The sequence below is a fragment of the Rissa tridactyla genome, chromosome 1, assembly GCF_028500815.1.
Source record: "Rissa tridactyla isolate bRisTri1 chromosome 1, bRisTri1.patW.cur.20221130, whole genome shotgun sequence".
Lineage (NCBI taxonomy): Eukaryota > Metazoa > Chordata > Aves > Charadriiformes > Laridae > Rissa > Rissa tridactyla.
The window spans coordinates 92,506,044-92,519,915 of NC_071466.1; the positions used below are offsets into that span (position 1 = coordinate 92,506,044).

The 13,872-nt window shown below is 43.2% G+C and overlaps 1 protein-coding gene across 3 annotated transcripts; it reads right to left on the minus strand.

Annotated features, from left to right (window-relative positions):
* Positions 1 to 758: 758 nt before the first annotated feature.
* Positions 759 to 10,002, minus strand: TASL (TLR adaptor interacting with endolysosomal SLC15A4). 3 transcript variants are annotated; one of them, XR_008464533.1, is made up of 3 exons: positions 9,845 to 10,002; positions 986 to 2,835; positions 759 to 912 (listed from the first exon to the last, which is right to left on the minus strand). XR_008464533.1 is itself a non-coding variant. In XM_054189037.1 (3 exons), the coding sequence occupies exon 3, from the start codon at positions 2,832 to 2,834 to the stop codon at positions 1,956 to 1,958; it is 879 nt and encodes a 292-aa protein (XP_054045012.1). In that variant the 5' UTR covers position 2,835; positions 5,405 to 5,497; positions 9,845 to 10,002; the 3' UTR covers positions 759 to 1,955. The 3 variants fall into 3 exon arrangements, 2 of the variants coding, with proteins under 2 accessions (XP_054045012.1, XP_054045011.1); XM_054189037.1 differs by adding an exon at positions 5,405 to 5,497 and having other exon boundaries at positions 759 to 2,835; XM_054189036.1 differs by having other exon boundaries at positions 759 to 2,835.
* Positions 10,003 to 13,872: the final 3,870 nt, after the last annotated feature.

A 13,872-nucleotide genomic window follows, 5' to 3' on the forward strand; every position in this document is an offset into this window, starting at 1 on the left:
GATGAAGGTGCTAGATCTTTCGGCACGGGTATTGATTTATGCGCTCCATTCTGCAAGCTGCTTTCTGCTACTGAAATTCGGTGATGTGAACATCAATAGGCGTGAACAAAACCCCCGCACTTTGAAAAGCCTGAGCGGGTATCTGTAGGACATAAAAACTACTACATTTGCTCGCTTTTGCTGTCCTCTGCAAGCCACTCTCATAGGTTCTAGTGTATCCTTTTATTCTGGGAGAGTTTCAAGAGATTTGAGAGATAACTGGTAATGGATTTTGCATGCAGAACACACGTGTGCCTATGCATTACCATGAATGCTATTTTCTCTTAGAAATAGCATTTTTTTCTATTTGTAAATTGCTTTTGATCACAGTCTAGAAATATGATACGCCAGCTATTATCTGTCTTGAATTGCTGAATAATAGTATTTGGGTAGGTTGCTATGGCAACAGATACACAGTCTCTGGATTCACACATCAAAGGTTCTTATGGCAACTGTTTTTTGGATACCCCTTCATTGCACAAGCAGGAAAATATACTGAGCTATCCCAGTAATCTCTGGAAAGACAGCAGCAATAGAATAAACTGATGTGATTGATATTACTTTACGTTTGGTTTTGAAATATCCACAAAGGCATGCCTTGCGTATAAAGAAAGTAAAAAGAATGCAAAGGCCAAAATGACACTGTAGAATCAATAACATTAAAACATTTTATGAATATTTATTATAAATTAGTATTTATATTACATTGATACCTAGAAACTCAACCAATGAAGGACTGGCATTGACTATATTACACATTGTACAGACTCAAAGTAGGTACCCATCCTTGGCACAAGGCAGCTCTTTTTGTTTGTTTGTTTTTTTTTTAATTTCTTCTTTGTTAAGACTTAGTGAAATTTTACAAAAAAGGACCTTCCTATTAGAAATACATCAGGTTCAAACGACCTTGACCTATGATACACAGCAACGATCCCAACAAAAAGACATGGTTAGCCATGCTGCTGAGCGATCCGCTTCAGCTTTCCTTCTGCGCTTAAAGGCACTGTTCGCATTAATCAAATGGGCTTTGGATGAGCCTTTATTTTTCAATGTGCAGCTCTCTTAACAAAGGTGAATTTTTCTTCCTCTTCCCTCTTTATTATCATCGCTGGCCCTGCACGACCACTTCACAGCTGCAGGTCTGTGAGCAGCTGGCAGAGGTGGTGTCTGTCTGTCATGCAGGTCACCAGCGTCCATTGGAATAGTTCAGTTCAGTGCAAAACACACAGGAACACACGCACGCTCCTACCGATGGAGCCTGTTTGGAAACAGCTTTTGCTTCGCAAAAAGGGATGGTAACTTTCAAACAGGAAGACAGCAATTAAATATTTAAGGTTAGTATGGAAGAAAGCATAAATGTCTATCACTTGATATCTTACAGAACAAATTACAAAAATTTCCATGAGGAATGTCATAAGTAAAGCCATTTGGGGCAGGGGGATGAACTAGATGACATCCTAAAGCCCGTATTTCTTTGTCTCTGACATCACTGTTCTTGTGCTTGCGTGGGGGTAAGCCTTTGCTTCACACAGACCCAGGGGCAGGACGGCAGACTCCAGACAGAGGAAAGTTGAAATATGTCAAGCACGCGGGGAAGAAAGCGAACACCTGAGCACCTGGAAGAATGTCGTATGCTCTTAGTTATGTTCCACAAAATTTTTTTAATGTCTGAGGCTCACTGAAATAAGTCTTTAGGGAAAAACTTTAAAAAAAAAAAACACGAAAAAGCCAATAAATCATCTGATCCACAATAGAGGCTGCACAGTACAGATATTTTTACCTATTTAATATGTACTGGAAGGTTTCATTTAAATGGTAGACGGTAAATGCATTTTTATGAGGCAGAAAAATGTCTTAAGAAACTAAAACTTGACTTTGCAGAACATAAAAGCTTTCTAATGGCAGACATTCAAACACTACGCATTAGTGTGGCTACATGGGGAAATATGCAGACTAGGTGTGCTCATTTCTGAAGATATTCTTTCACTGGCTATTTGTAAGAAGCGGCTAATGACAATGTCTTTGGCCTTGGTGGTCTCCATGTTCCTCTCCCGTGATATCTGCATGCTGATTTGATCTACGTTAGTCATGATAAGCTCTGAGGCCAGGATCTGAGTGGGGGATGCCCTGTTTGCCGTGCTGTCCATGATGTACTGCTTATACAGTTCCAGCAGCTTCTGCTCGAGGTAGTCATTCAGGGCTGAGTCGGAGAGGGGCTGCTGGTGGGGCACTAAGCTGGCCAGCCGCCAGCACGAGGAGTAGCCTTGGGCCGGCTTGCGGCTGCTGTCGCTGGAGGGAGGGACCCTCACGGACTCCATGGGGGGAGGAATCTCCGAGGACTCCAAGAAGGGGCCTATGCCGCTGTCGCAGGTAAAATCCGTCGTGACTGAGCTAATGGGCACCACATAGTCCCCGGCTATGTGCAAGTCATTGTAGTTTTTGCAAATGCTTTTGCAGGAAGAGGGAACCAGGTAGGTGTCTTTCCTTGCCAGCCCCTCGCAGACATGCATGGCTGGAGACGGCTGCCCTGCGGGGACAGGCTGCTGTGTAGGCTGTAGGAGATTATCCTTCTGCCTTCTGCTGTGCTTGCTGCCTCTAGAGCAGACAGAGGAAATGCACTTGCCAGCAGATCTGCATCTCTGAAGGAGACTTTTCCCTTGTGCTTCGTCCATGGAAGAATAATTAATAGACCTCATTTCGTACACCATTTCCTCAGCCGAACTCTTGCTGTAGAGCTCAGGGCTCAGGTCTTCACAAAGGTAGGCGATTCTGTAAAGGTAACCTTCTGACAGCATCCTTCACCAAAGGAAAGGAACCACCAGCAGACAGGGAAAAGACAAGAAGAAACCATTAGTTCATCACATGCTCCTTGAGTGGTGATTACACTCGCAAGTCTGTTACTAGCTGCAGAGAGATGTTTACAATTTGGACATGAACAAGAGCGTCTCTCTCTTTCTAGAGGACTTGGGTCAAGGAGTGAAGTGATTAGCTAGTCTCCCTTTTGTGCTCTAAACTCAATCACATCAAAGCATATTCTGTATAACATAACGTATGGCGTGTGCAATACATCCAACGACAAATGAGCTGGGAAGAGAGGAACAAGAAGTGGTTTGTTATGATAATAGGCGCTGCAATAGCTTACACTTCAATATGTATATTTTTGCCCTTGACGTCAGTAAGAAGCCAAGGGGTTTCCCCCTTTTCCTCATATGCTTTGAAGCAACTTTTGTTGTGTGTGGTTTGTCAGCTGCCTCTGAACTATGTTGATTTGAGATTCATATTGAGAGTATCACCCCTTCTCTTCCAGACTAATCAATGACTGTAGGTGTGGTTACTTTTTCATTAAAAAAAAAATCTCAGATCATTAAATTAGCACTTTGCACTTCTGCATGGCATGAAATTAATTGTCTCTAACTTTTATACATGTAAATGTCAGTGGCAAAAGCAAGGCTTTTTGGAAGCATGACTCATCTGGCCTGTTTTAGACACCTAAATCGAAATGAGACGAATTGTGCCCTAGATTTGCTTGTCACTCTCCAGTTACTATAAAAAGATCTTAAACTGACTACCCTAGATGAAAAAAAGAAATCGGTGGTGTACTTTTGAAGAGACGTATTTCAGTGCAATGCATAGGAAAGTTCATATTTCAGAAGCGCTCCGGCTCCTTCAGTGTGGGATTAGTCGCGAGCACCACCAGCTCTGAAATCGGTTTCCATCACGTTTCTACAAAGGCACAATCAGGTTCCAGCAGTCACTCACTCTCTCCGCTCTCTGAGCAGGCAGCTCAGTCTCAAAAACCGCGTAGACATGTTGGTAATGAAAGACAGGACTCACTGGCAAGGACACACACGCACCTGTACATCACTAAATCTTCTGCCCAATTACGTGGTCTCCGCTACCACATAATTGTCCTTAAGTCCACCTCTGTGTCTTTTTTTTTTAACAGATGTCAAGGAGACGATCAATGGGAAAGATGTCCTAAAGGAATTGTGTGTGGTCCAACAAAGAGAAAGTATATTTTAAGTAAAAATAAATATTTATATATATGTGTGTGTGTTTTGCTTTCTGTAGTACAAAACACCTTGTGTGATAGAGGAAAAAATAACTTGCCTTTGTTTCAATAGCAAGTACTTTTCTTCATTTACAATTTAATCCAATTATATCATTTTAATCCTTAACGGATAGTCTCCCTGCAGATATGAACATATGTCCCAGTTATTTGACAGTTTGCCTGTCTATTTCAAAACACCCGCTGTGCTGGAGCACCAGAATGGGAACATCTTCCCACAAACTGTGAATGGGGAGGTGGCATCTCTCTGGCACACGCTCCACTTCCCCATGCTGCTGTCAGCTGCTCGACTTATCTTTTCCCAGAGTGAACGGACTCTCATTTCTTAGTAAAGTATTTCGTGTGTCACAGATGCTAGTGCAAAATGCTGCAGTAATGATAAATGTTGGCTAAATCCTGTCTAAGCATGCATATAGACTTTAAGCAGATGTTAGGAAGGAGGCAGCGTGAGAAAAGATTTTCCTCGGGGGGGGGCAAAAAAAATCACTTCTACGCTATGAAGAAGAAGGTTGGAGGGAAAGTACACTTCCTTCAGAAGGAAATATTCATGGAAATTAAATGTGTCCAAACGCTTGCTTTGGACCCTGGATCCTCTCTGCTCCTGCCAGTTGTGTGAAATTTCCCACAGGCAGGTAACATTTAATGAAAAGTGATCTATTTATACAAACGGGGCAAAAAATAATGTTTGGGGCTTGGCATTCCTCGCAGCATGCTGCTGTTGTCTTGCTTTAGGTTTTAGCTGTGATTAAGGTGCCACCACCAAAATCTTAGCCAAACTAGAGCTACTCAGGTTGTCAACTCACCCCCTCTCTCTCTTCTGCTTCTGTTCCCCCCTTTCACAGTGCAAAGGCTGCTCCCTTCCCCCAGCCATCCACGGCCCCGATGGCTTTATTGCAAAGCCACCGCTAACTTCGGCTAGCGTGAATCTGGAATTGTTAAGACACTTATTCCTATGCTTATTTTTAATGCGGGTTCTGAGAAATGGGTGGAAATAGAACATATGGCCCGTTGGCTGCTCAGCCAACGTACGCCAGACCCGTTGTGTTCAGGTAGCATGTGACACTTCTGCCGTTCCTACTGCCCAGATGTCTGTTGTTTCTGCCATAAGGTGATACGTTAGGGAAACGAAACCGCTGGTTTCATTTCTTCGTGCTGCATTCTGCCACGCTTATTTTAAGAGTTTTAGAGCCCACTGTCTGAGACAGGAGTGGAAACAAAAGAACTGGCAAGTGCAAAAAGACTAAGCTGTATGGTGCTCAGGAGCTGTGTGCTTTGCTGAATGAGTTACAAGCTTACCCTCCGAAGCTGGCGAGGGCTGTCGCACTAATCTGACTGTTCCCAGCTCTGCAAGGAAATCTGATTGAAGTTTTGATGGGCAGTGGTGACAGCCTGAATGCAAGAGAGAGGTGCATATATTGCTGGTGCTCATACTTAATATAATATATACCCCTGTCAAGTTGTTATTCCATCACTACCGATGGCTGGTCACGCAATTGAGTTGCCTTTAATTCTTGCATGTTACATCTGATAAGGATGACAGCTTTCATTAACTCTACTTTCTCCTGCCCCTTCTCTTTATCGCCCTTCCATGCCACAGACACACATATACACCAGGATTCCAAGTGCACAGGGATTATATGTAAGGCTTTTCAATATTTTGGGTTTCATGGTCCTTAAATTCAGATTTCACTTCCCTCTTCCTGAAAATAATTGCATGACTTCCGTTGCATAAGGAACGGTCCCTTTTACAATTCTGATCTGATTCATCTTGCAAGTGAGGCGAACAAAGAGATTTTCCCTTGCGTGGCTACTGGCCTGGCAATGGCAGCTGACTACATTCTGTCTAAGCCTAGATCCCAGCGGAGACAGAGGGAGACGGCTGCCTGGTTTACACTATCTTTTCTATCTGACATAGTCTTTATTACTGCCAGATGATCTTAAAAACTCATATGTCTTGCCCGGGGTTTTTGTTCAGTTCTTCAGTGGAAGAAAAGCCTAAAGGCAGGATGAATGTTTAAAGCCACGTGGAGAATCCAGTGGTACTGCCAGGATTTTCTGAGTGGCAGCAAATTTGCTGGGTTATAATGCTTGTAGATGGTGCCAATGTGTGCAGAAAGACCTCAGATTAGAATCTGGGAGCAGGCAAACAGAACGGGAGTTCTTGGCTCAGGATAAGCAAAACGCTTAAGGAAAGCCTGAGAAGTGTACACAGAGATATGATAAATTGTGTCCTATATAAAAACCCGAGCAAGATGAAAAGTTGCTAGGGAGAACGGAAAGAACATGGTGCCAGCTGGGATCACAGCTCAGTGGGGAAAGGGACATTCTTTTGCATTGCAAAAGGAGGGGATGGAAACTCATAGAAGAGACAAGCTTGTTTTGAATATGTCTGGCTTTCAGATCCCCAAGCAAGGCTCTGAATGGCACTAAAGTTGTGCTGCTGGGAGCTGGAGTTCAGGTTTTATCCTCGGGTACACCTATGATACTTTAAGTTCTAGCTGACTTACTAGATGGGACCCCAGATGACAAAGTCTCCCTGTCTTGGGGGAACTCAAATCCTGTGGATCCATCTGTAGTAATTTTTCCCCATTTTAAGAGATACTTTTCCACGCTGTGGAGATACAGACAAATCCCTTCAGTGAGGTTTGGGATCTATCTCAGATTGCAGGATGTGAATGCAAGAGTTCACCTGGCAAGCAGGACAGGCTGGAGAGCAAGCCTGCCTATGTTGCATGACCCATATCTCACCTTCCACTGGGGCTGGTGTGAAACAGCTCCCAGGAAGCCTCAGTGCAGCCACCCTACGGAAATCAGGAGAACAAAGATTCTAATACAACGAGCTGTGCATATGGATGAATACAGCCTTTCTTAATGCCTGAAACCCACAGATCTTTGGGATCTGAACCCCAATTGTAAGGGCTATCTCCAGTGCCCAGGGCTGGCTTGGGTGAAGGTAATGCTGATGAAATGAAACTGCGTGGTGAGGTGGACGCGTCAGAAGGGAGAGAGGTATTACAGAGAGACCTGGACAGGCTGGAAGAGCGGGCTAGCAATAACAATATGAAGTTTAACAAAGTGCAGGGCCCTGCACCTGGTTTGACATCACCACAGAGCCCAGTACAGGCTAGGATCTGCGTGGATGGGGAGCAGCCTTGCTGAGAGGGACCTGGGGGTCCTGGTGGACAACAAGCTGAATGTGGATCAGCAGTGCACCGCAGCACCGACAAAGCCAAATTGGTCCGTGGGCTGCATCCGCAGGAGCACTACTGGCAGCAACACAGATGTGATCATCCTGCTGCACTCAAGCACTTGTCAGGCCACATCTGGAGTACCCAGTTCTGGTCCTCAATATTCAAGAAAGATGTGGACAGACTGGAGAGGGTCTAATGGAGGGCCATGAAGATGATCAAAGGGTGGTGAACCTGCCCTATGAAGAAAGATTGGAGGAGTTGGTATGCTTCTCCCTGGAGAAAAGGCTGGATGGGGAGACCTCATCAGAGTATTTCAGTACTCAAAGGGAAGCTACAAAGAAGACAAAGGCTCTCGCTTCACAAGGAGCCACATGGAGAAGACAAGGGGCAATGGGTGCAAGTCTAATTGGGAGAGGTTTCATCTCAATATAAGAAAGAAATTTTTTTACAGTGAGAACAACCAATGACTGGAACAACCTCCCCAGGGTCATGGTGACGTCCCCATCACTGGAGGTTTTCAAGATGCGATTGGACAGGGTGCTACATAATCTCATCTAGGCTCCCTTTCCCACAAAATGTTGGACCAGATGATCTTTCCAACCCAGGCTGAGGTCCCTTCCACCTTGGACTGTTCTATGATTCGATGATGACAGTGGCTGCTATTTGAGGTAGGAGTTAGCCCATTTTGCCCATGGCAGAAGAGAAGAGGAATAGCTAAGAGGTGCTTTTGCACAAGCAGCCAAATGCTACCTGCTGCATGTGTAACTTCCTCTCCCTGATGCTGCTCTGGAAGATCTGGGAGCTGTGGGACTGCACTGTGAGGCTCCTTCAGCAGCGGTCATGAGCCAAACCCCTCTTGTCCCCTCCCCACAGCTCTCTTCGCTCTGATCTTTTGGTCTTCCCATAGAAGAAAACATGAGCCCTGCTCATGTTCTTTATCGACATGTCAACAGTTCAAGAGATGCAGGAAAGCTAGGAGTACCTCTCCCACAGGGGAATATGGGCTGTCTTGGGGGGAGCAAGCAGAGTTGAAGGACGGGCTGAAGGAAGAAAGTGAAGAGACACATCTTCCCCAAGAGCACATTATACTTTATATGTCTAATGTACTCTTGTTATACAAGCGTCTACCTATTTCTAATCATGCTAAATGGATGGCAGTGAGCTTCAAGAGCACCTGGTTTCTTTCATCTGGAAAAAAAATACATTCTTACTGTGTTTAAGTGCTGTTGTATCTTTAAGTGGAGTTTAGAGGGACGGGCTTCCATAAAAATACAATGAAAACAGTATGTGGGAAAACGTAGCTTCTTGAACTCTCAAATAATTTCCCATCCAAGTCTGTTTTTTCAGTTCAAGTTCCTTGAAACCTTGTACAGAGCCTGATTCATCATTTTACACACTTTTCTTAATCATCTATACCCATATAGAGTTGCTTTAGGACACCATCAATCTGATTTGATAGCATTTTACATCTCATGTCCATAGCTGTAAGCAACATGAAATATAAGGCAGGAAAGGATCGGGGTCCACATTCGTAAGGATGACTTGAGTACGTGATATTTCTACACTGTGCTTTTATGTCTCTCTGGGGTGGCAATCATTTAATGTTTCTGTATTCTGTGTTTATTTTAATGAGCTGTTTGTTGTTGTCATGACTGAACTATATGGGCTGCAATACTTTGTGTCTAGGAAGTTGAAGTAAAGGGGAAATAAGTTCCTGTGCACTCTTATAGAAGAGAATACACTTTCTAGAAGTGAAAAGAATAAAAGGTAAAGCAAGAAAGACAGAAAGCCTGAAGGGGTTTCCCAGGAGGAGTGAGGGAAACGGTGCACTAACGAGCATTGCAACGTTAGCCACATCTGCTGTAGAGTACGAAGAAGAGGGGGGAGGGTGCACGTTGTGTGTCTACACCCATGTCAAGCTGTGAATTTGCAGCGAACCAGGAAATTCACTGTGAATCAGGAAAATACAATGATAAAGCTTCTTTGTTTATACTTTTTAACATCATCCTTTTTTCATAGGATTCTCAGCTTTTTTTCTATGAACCTTTTTTTTATGTGATGACCATGTTTATCTATCATGGTGCCTATTTTTATTTCTAATCTACACATAGAGTACTCCACTTACAAGACATTATTTTGACAGTACACTGACATGCACAGAAAGATCAACAAAAATACCGTAATTACGATGAAAGGAACACACTTCATAAGACTCCCTTAAAAGTATTCTGAAAAACATTTTTTAGTATGATTTTATGGAAGACTTTGGAAGTGCGAGAGAAACAATTATTTTTTGCATTTTGAAGTTGCATTGCAATCACGGTCAGTCACAGTTGTGAAGATGGCACTTTTGAAATGTTCTCATCACTTCTTAAGGCAACAGAAACTGCACATGGACAGCGGCCGAGACTCTGCAAACACGCACATGCATTGAAACCAGAAAAAGTACATCTTGCAGCTGTGATCCCACACAAAGAGAACCGAGCCACTTTGATAAGCAAGAGCAACATTTTCATACATTTATATAATGTATTTTAATTCTTACCTCCAAACATACAGCAGCTGGTACAGCAGGTACAGAAAATTTGTTGTCTTCTAACCAGTTTAAAGCTTCCTGTGAGTCTGTCCTACCCCAAAATGCAATGCTCTGTTTGTATTTCCTTTTCAAATACACTTCTAAGAGGACATGCGTTTTATTTCTAGTTCTCTATAGCACAGAAGTATAGAAAGAAAGTCCCTTAGGAGATCAGGGGATTTTATAACTGACTGAACTGCAACACGCTGAACTTGCTTCCTCTTTTATGTCTAAATGAAACTTCGTTGTGAAACTGTGTACTGTTAAAATAGCTGATTGCAACACACTCAGTCCAGGCAGATGGACTTCTCCTTATTAACTATTATACAAAAAAAACAAACAAACAAACAAAAAAAACAACTGGTGAATTGAACAGCTAGGGCAATCTTAGAGAAACTGCTCATTTGTTGGCAACTTACAGTGTACCCTATTTCAACCGCTATCTACCATTCTCCTTGTAATGGACACGGCAAGACACCTAGAAACGTCAAGATTATTATCCCAAATAGGTAGGAAGAGTGAGATGCCAAAGCAGAAATGCATTTCACAGCAGGCCCACATTGCTGCCTGCAGACCCTCATACATCTCATCTTCCACCAACCTGCACAGCTCAGCTGGTTTATCGGGTTTTGCTTGGTATCTGCAAAACCTGTTGCGAGGAAAGTTGGACTCGAGGCGCAGTCAGTGCCTCAGTGCCTGCCATTCCCAGGCAGGCAGCTGGTCTTGGCAGGGGCAGCGTATGAAAATGCCTTGGGCAAGCGGGAGTTCACCCTCCAAGCCTGAGGTGTATGGGCAGTGAATATGGCTTTGAGACTGGTGGTGGAGTATTCCTCAACGGATAGAGGACAAATACTGTTTGAAGGATGTAACTGGTCTGTTTGAACTGATCCCAATAAGATGTACAGAATTTGCTTAAAAAGGCATCATCAGGTATCCATACATAGCAACAATAAGAGAAATTTCTTTTCGTTTTCAGTGTATTTTAACTTCCTTACTGAGGATATTTTATGGTTTTTTTCTCAGAAGCCTCCAACTCTGCCAGCCAGAAAATACGTTGTAGTACAATGCTTCTATTAACATAATTTTTCTAAATATTTGCTGCAATATGACATATGATTAGAACTAGTATCCAAAGTTTTCTTAGCCATAGGCATGGAAAAAATACGTATGTCAGTCTGGCTCTACCTACACATCCCTAGTTAATTTATACAACAGTTTAATCAAATAATACTGTACCAAATCATATGCTATGCTGGGATCAACGGCATTTAAAAGCAAAAAAACTGGACAAAATTGGCAGTTTAATGCAAATCTCAACAGGTATCTTTGCTGTAAAAATGCTCCCTGTGAAAACAAAGCTACTGTAGTAACAGACAACTCTTCTGTGATTAACATTAACATTAATATTAACATCATTGTATTTTTTTCTCTGATCTCTCATCGGTAATATGGACCAATCTCAGGCCTTGTCAAATTTATACTGGTCCAACACTTTTTTTGGTGTTTCCATATCTGGTTGAAATAGCATTGAGGGGAGCAAGAAATAAATCACTAGGAAGTTTTACCTCTTCTGTAGGTCCAGAGAGATCTATATATGCAGGAGATCAATATTTCTAGTTAGACTGTTGGGAAATAACTTTGGTAGTATAAAAAAGCATTTCTGTAAAAGTCCTCAGAGAGTTTTCAAAACCTATTTTAAATCATCTAAATCCATGTAAAAACAGCAAGATACAAACAGACAGATTTTTGAAAGTAAAAAGTGCTTCCACAGCCAGAAAAGCACAGCTATCCAGAACCACTTGAAAAATCAATCTGCTTTCACAGAGATACCTAAATATGGATTTAAGACTTACCTTCAGACACCTATATTTAGAAAAAAATAAGTGGCCTTTATTTTTTTCCCAGTCATGCACATGTAATGTTTTTAGTGCTCTAGAGGAAGCCAAACACCGTCTGTATTTCTGCACAGTAGCTGTATGTCCCTATGGAATGGAGATGTAGAACTGTCATTTCTTGTCATATAAATTGCACGTTAACATCCTGATAGTATAGGCTTTGGGGACATGTGTTTATTCTAGTGACCTTCTCCACATTCATTCATGACCTTGGAGGGGTTGTCCTCAGCAAAGAAGCAATTGTCCAACATGGATTTTTACGTTGTGGCTTATCAACTGCTCCGAGCGCAGCACTCTGAGGGCCAGACTCAGAGCTGAATGAGGTGGGAGACTATACAACACAGCGGCACCTGACCCCTTTCGCAAAGTCCCCCGCATGGGCTGTGCCTCCCGCACCCAGGAATAGGTGTGGGAGGAAAGGGAAAGCTTTAGCACCATAGGGAGTCATTCAGTCAGTCTCTTCTGTAAATGTAGCTCATTTGTCTGAGGCCACACCAACTGATTTTTGTCAGTGTACTTCGCTATGGCAGGTCCAATGCATCAAGAATGTGTTATCCCCACTCCCCCCCCCCAAAAAAAGAAAAACATTTCAAGTTGCACAGTTCCCTGTTTCCTTCTCTACGACGTTCCTTCTACTCCCAGAGAGTTTCCTCTAGGAAACTGCTTTAATTTTGACCCTAAGTACCTCTATCTTAGCTTTTATTTCAGTTCAAAAGTTTACTTTCAAAACAAATCTGCCAGTTGTATGCCCTCACTGTGCTTGGGTTTGCCTCCTGAAGCACATGAAGCAGATTCCTTTGGGATGAAACTCAGCAGGAGGACACATACCAGGACCATACTTGAAATTTGCCATGGGCAAGTTTCCCAACGGGCTTTCATGGGACCACAGTGGAGCTAGTCCAAAATAATCTCACCAGAACATACCTACCATGGCGGTGGGGCTTCAGCACTGTTTTTCACTGTTGACATCTGCTCTGAATGTTGTCTGCAGGTCGAGGGAGGTGATTCTGCCCCTCTACTCTGCTCTCGTGAGACCCCACCTTGAGTACTGTGTCCAGCTTTGGAGTCCCCAACAGAAGAAGGACATGGACCTCTTGGAATGGGTGCAGTGGAGGGCCACGAAGATGCTCAGAGGGCTAGAGCACCTCCCCTATGAAGACAGGCTGAGAGAGCTGGGGTTGTTCAGCCTGGAGAAGAGAAGGCTTTGGGGAGACCTTATAGCAGCCTTCCAGTACCTAAAGAAGGCCTACAGGAAAGATGGGGAGGGACCCTTTATCATGCAGTACAGCGATAGGACAAGGGGTAACAGTTTTAAACTGAAAGAGGGAAGATTTAGATCAGATATCAGGAAGGAATTCTTCACTGTGAGGGTGGTGAGACACTGGAATAGGTTGCCCAGAGAAGCTGTGGATGCCCCATCCCTGGAAGTGTTCAAGGCCAGGCTGGATGGGGCTTTGAGCAGCCTGGTCTAGTGGGAGGTGTCCCTGCCCATGGCAGGGGGGTTGGGACTAGATGATCTTTAATGTCCCTTCCAACCCAAACCATTCTATGATTCTATGATTATTGGCTGGTGTAAGCGAACAGAAAAATGCTGTCAAGGGACCCATCTACAGGAATAGTACTAGACAGTTTGTCATTTTTTCACTGAGTAACCCTTGCCCACCGATGCCATTCAGCTAGCGTGTCTCAATAGGTTGCGATAACGCTACACTGCCATAAACACAAGAAAAGGGTGAAGTTCCTTCTGTACAGCTACAGGCTCCAGCACAGAGGTTCAGTATAAACAAATCTCTGCTTAGCCTGGGCCTGTTTTCTCAAACACTGCAAAGGCAGCTGCCTGTCACTTTGTAGGTGAAATGTTTGTATTCTAGAAATCATAAGTTGGGAGTCTTTGAGAGAACCAATATTCCATAGCTTTTTGTTAAAAGTAATAGAAAATAAGTGCAGAAAATAAATCTATTTTCCTGTACATATATTCAAGCAGGTATGTACACAGTAAGCTCTATCAGGTTATCAAACAATTTTAGCACTTTCCCCATTTGGTATGTCTATACCATTAACCAGGAATTTTGAAACACCTTAAGATTATCACCTAGTTATAAT

Coding starts and splice junctions, on each gene's coding strand:
- TASL (XM_054189036.1), bottom strand. CDS start 2,834: ATGCTGTCAGAAGGTTACCTTTACAGAATCGCCTACCTTTGTGAAGAC.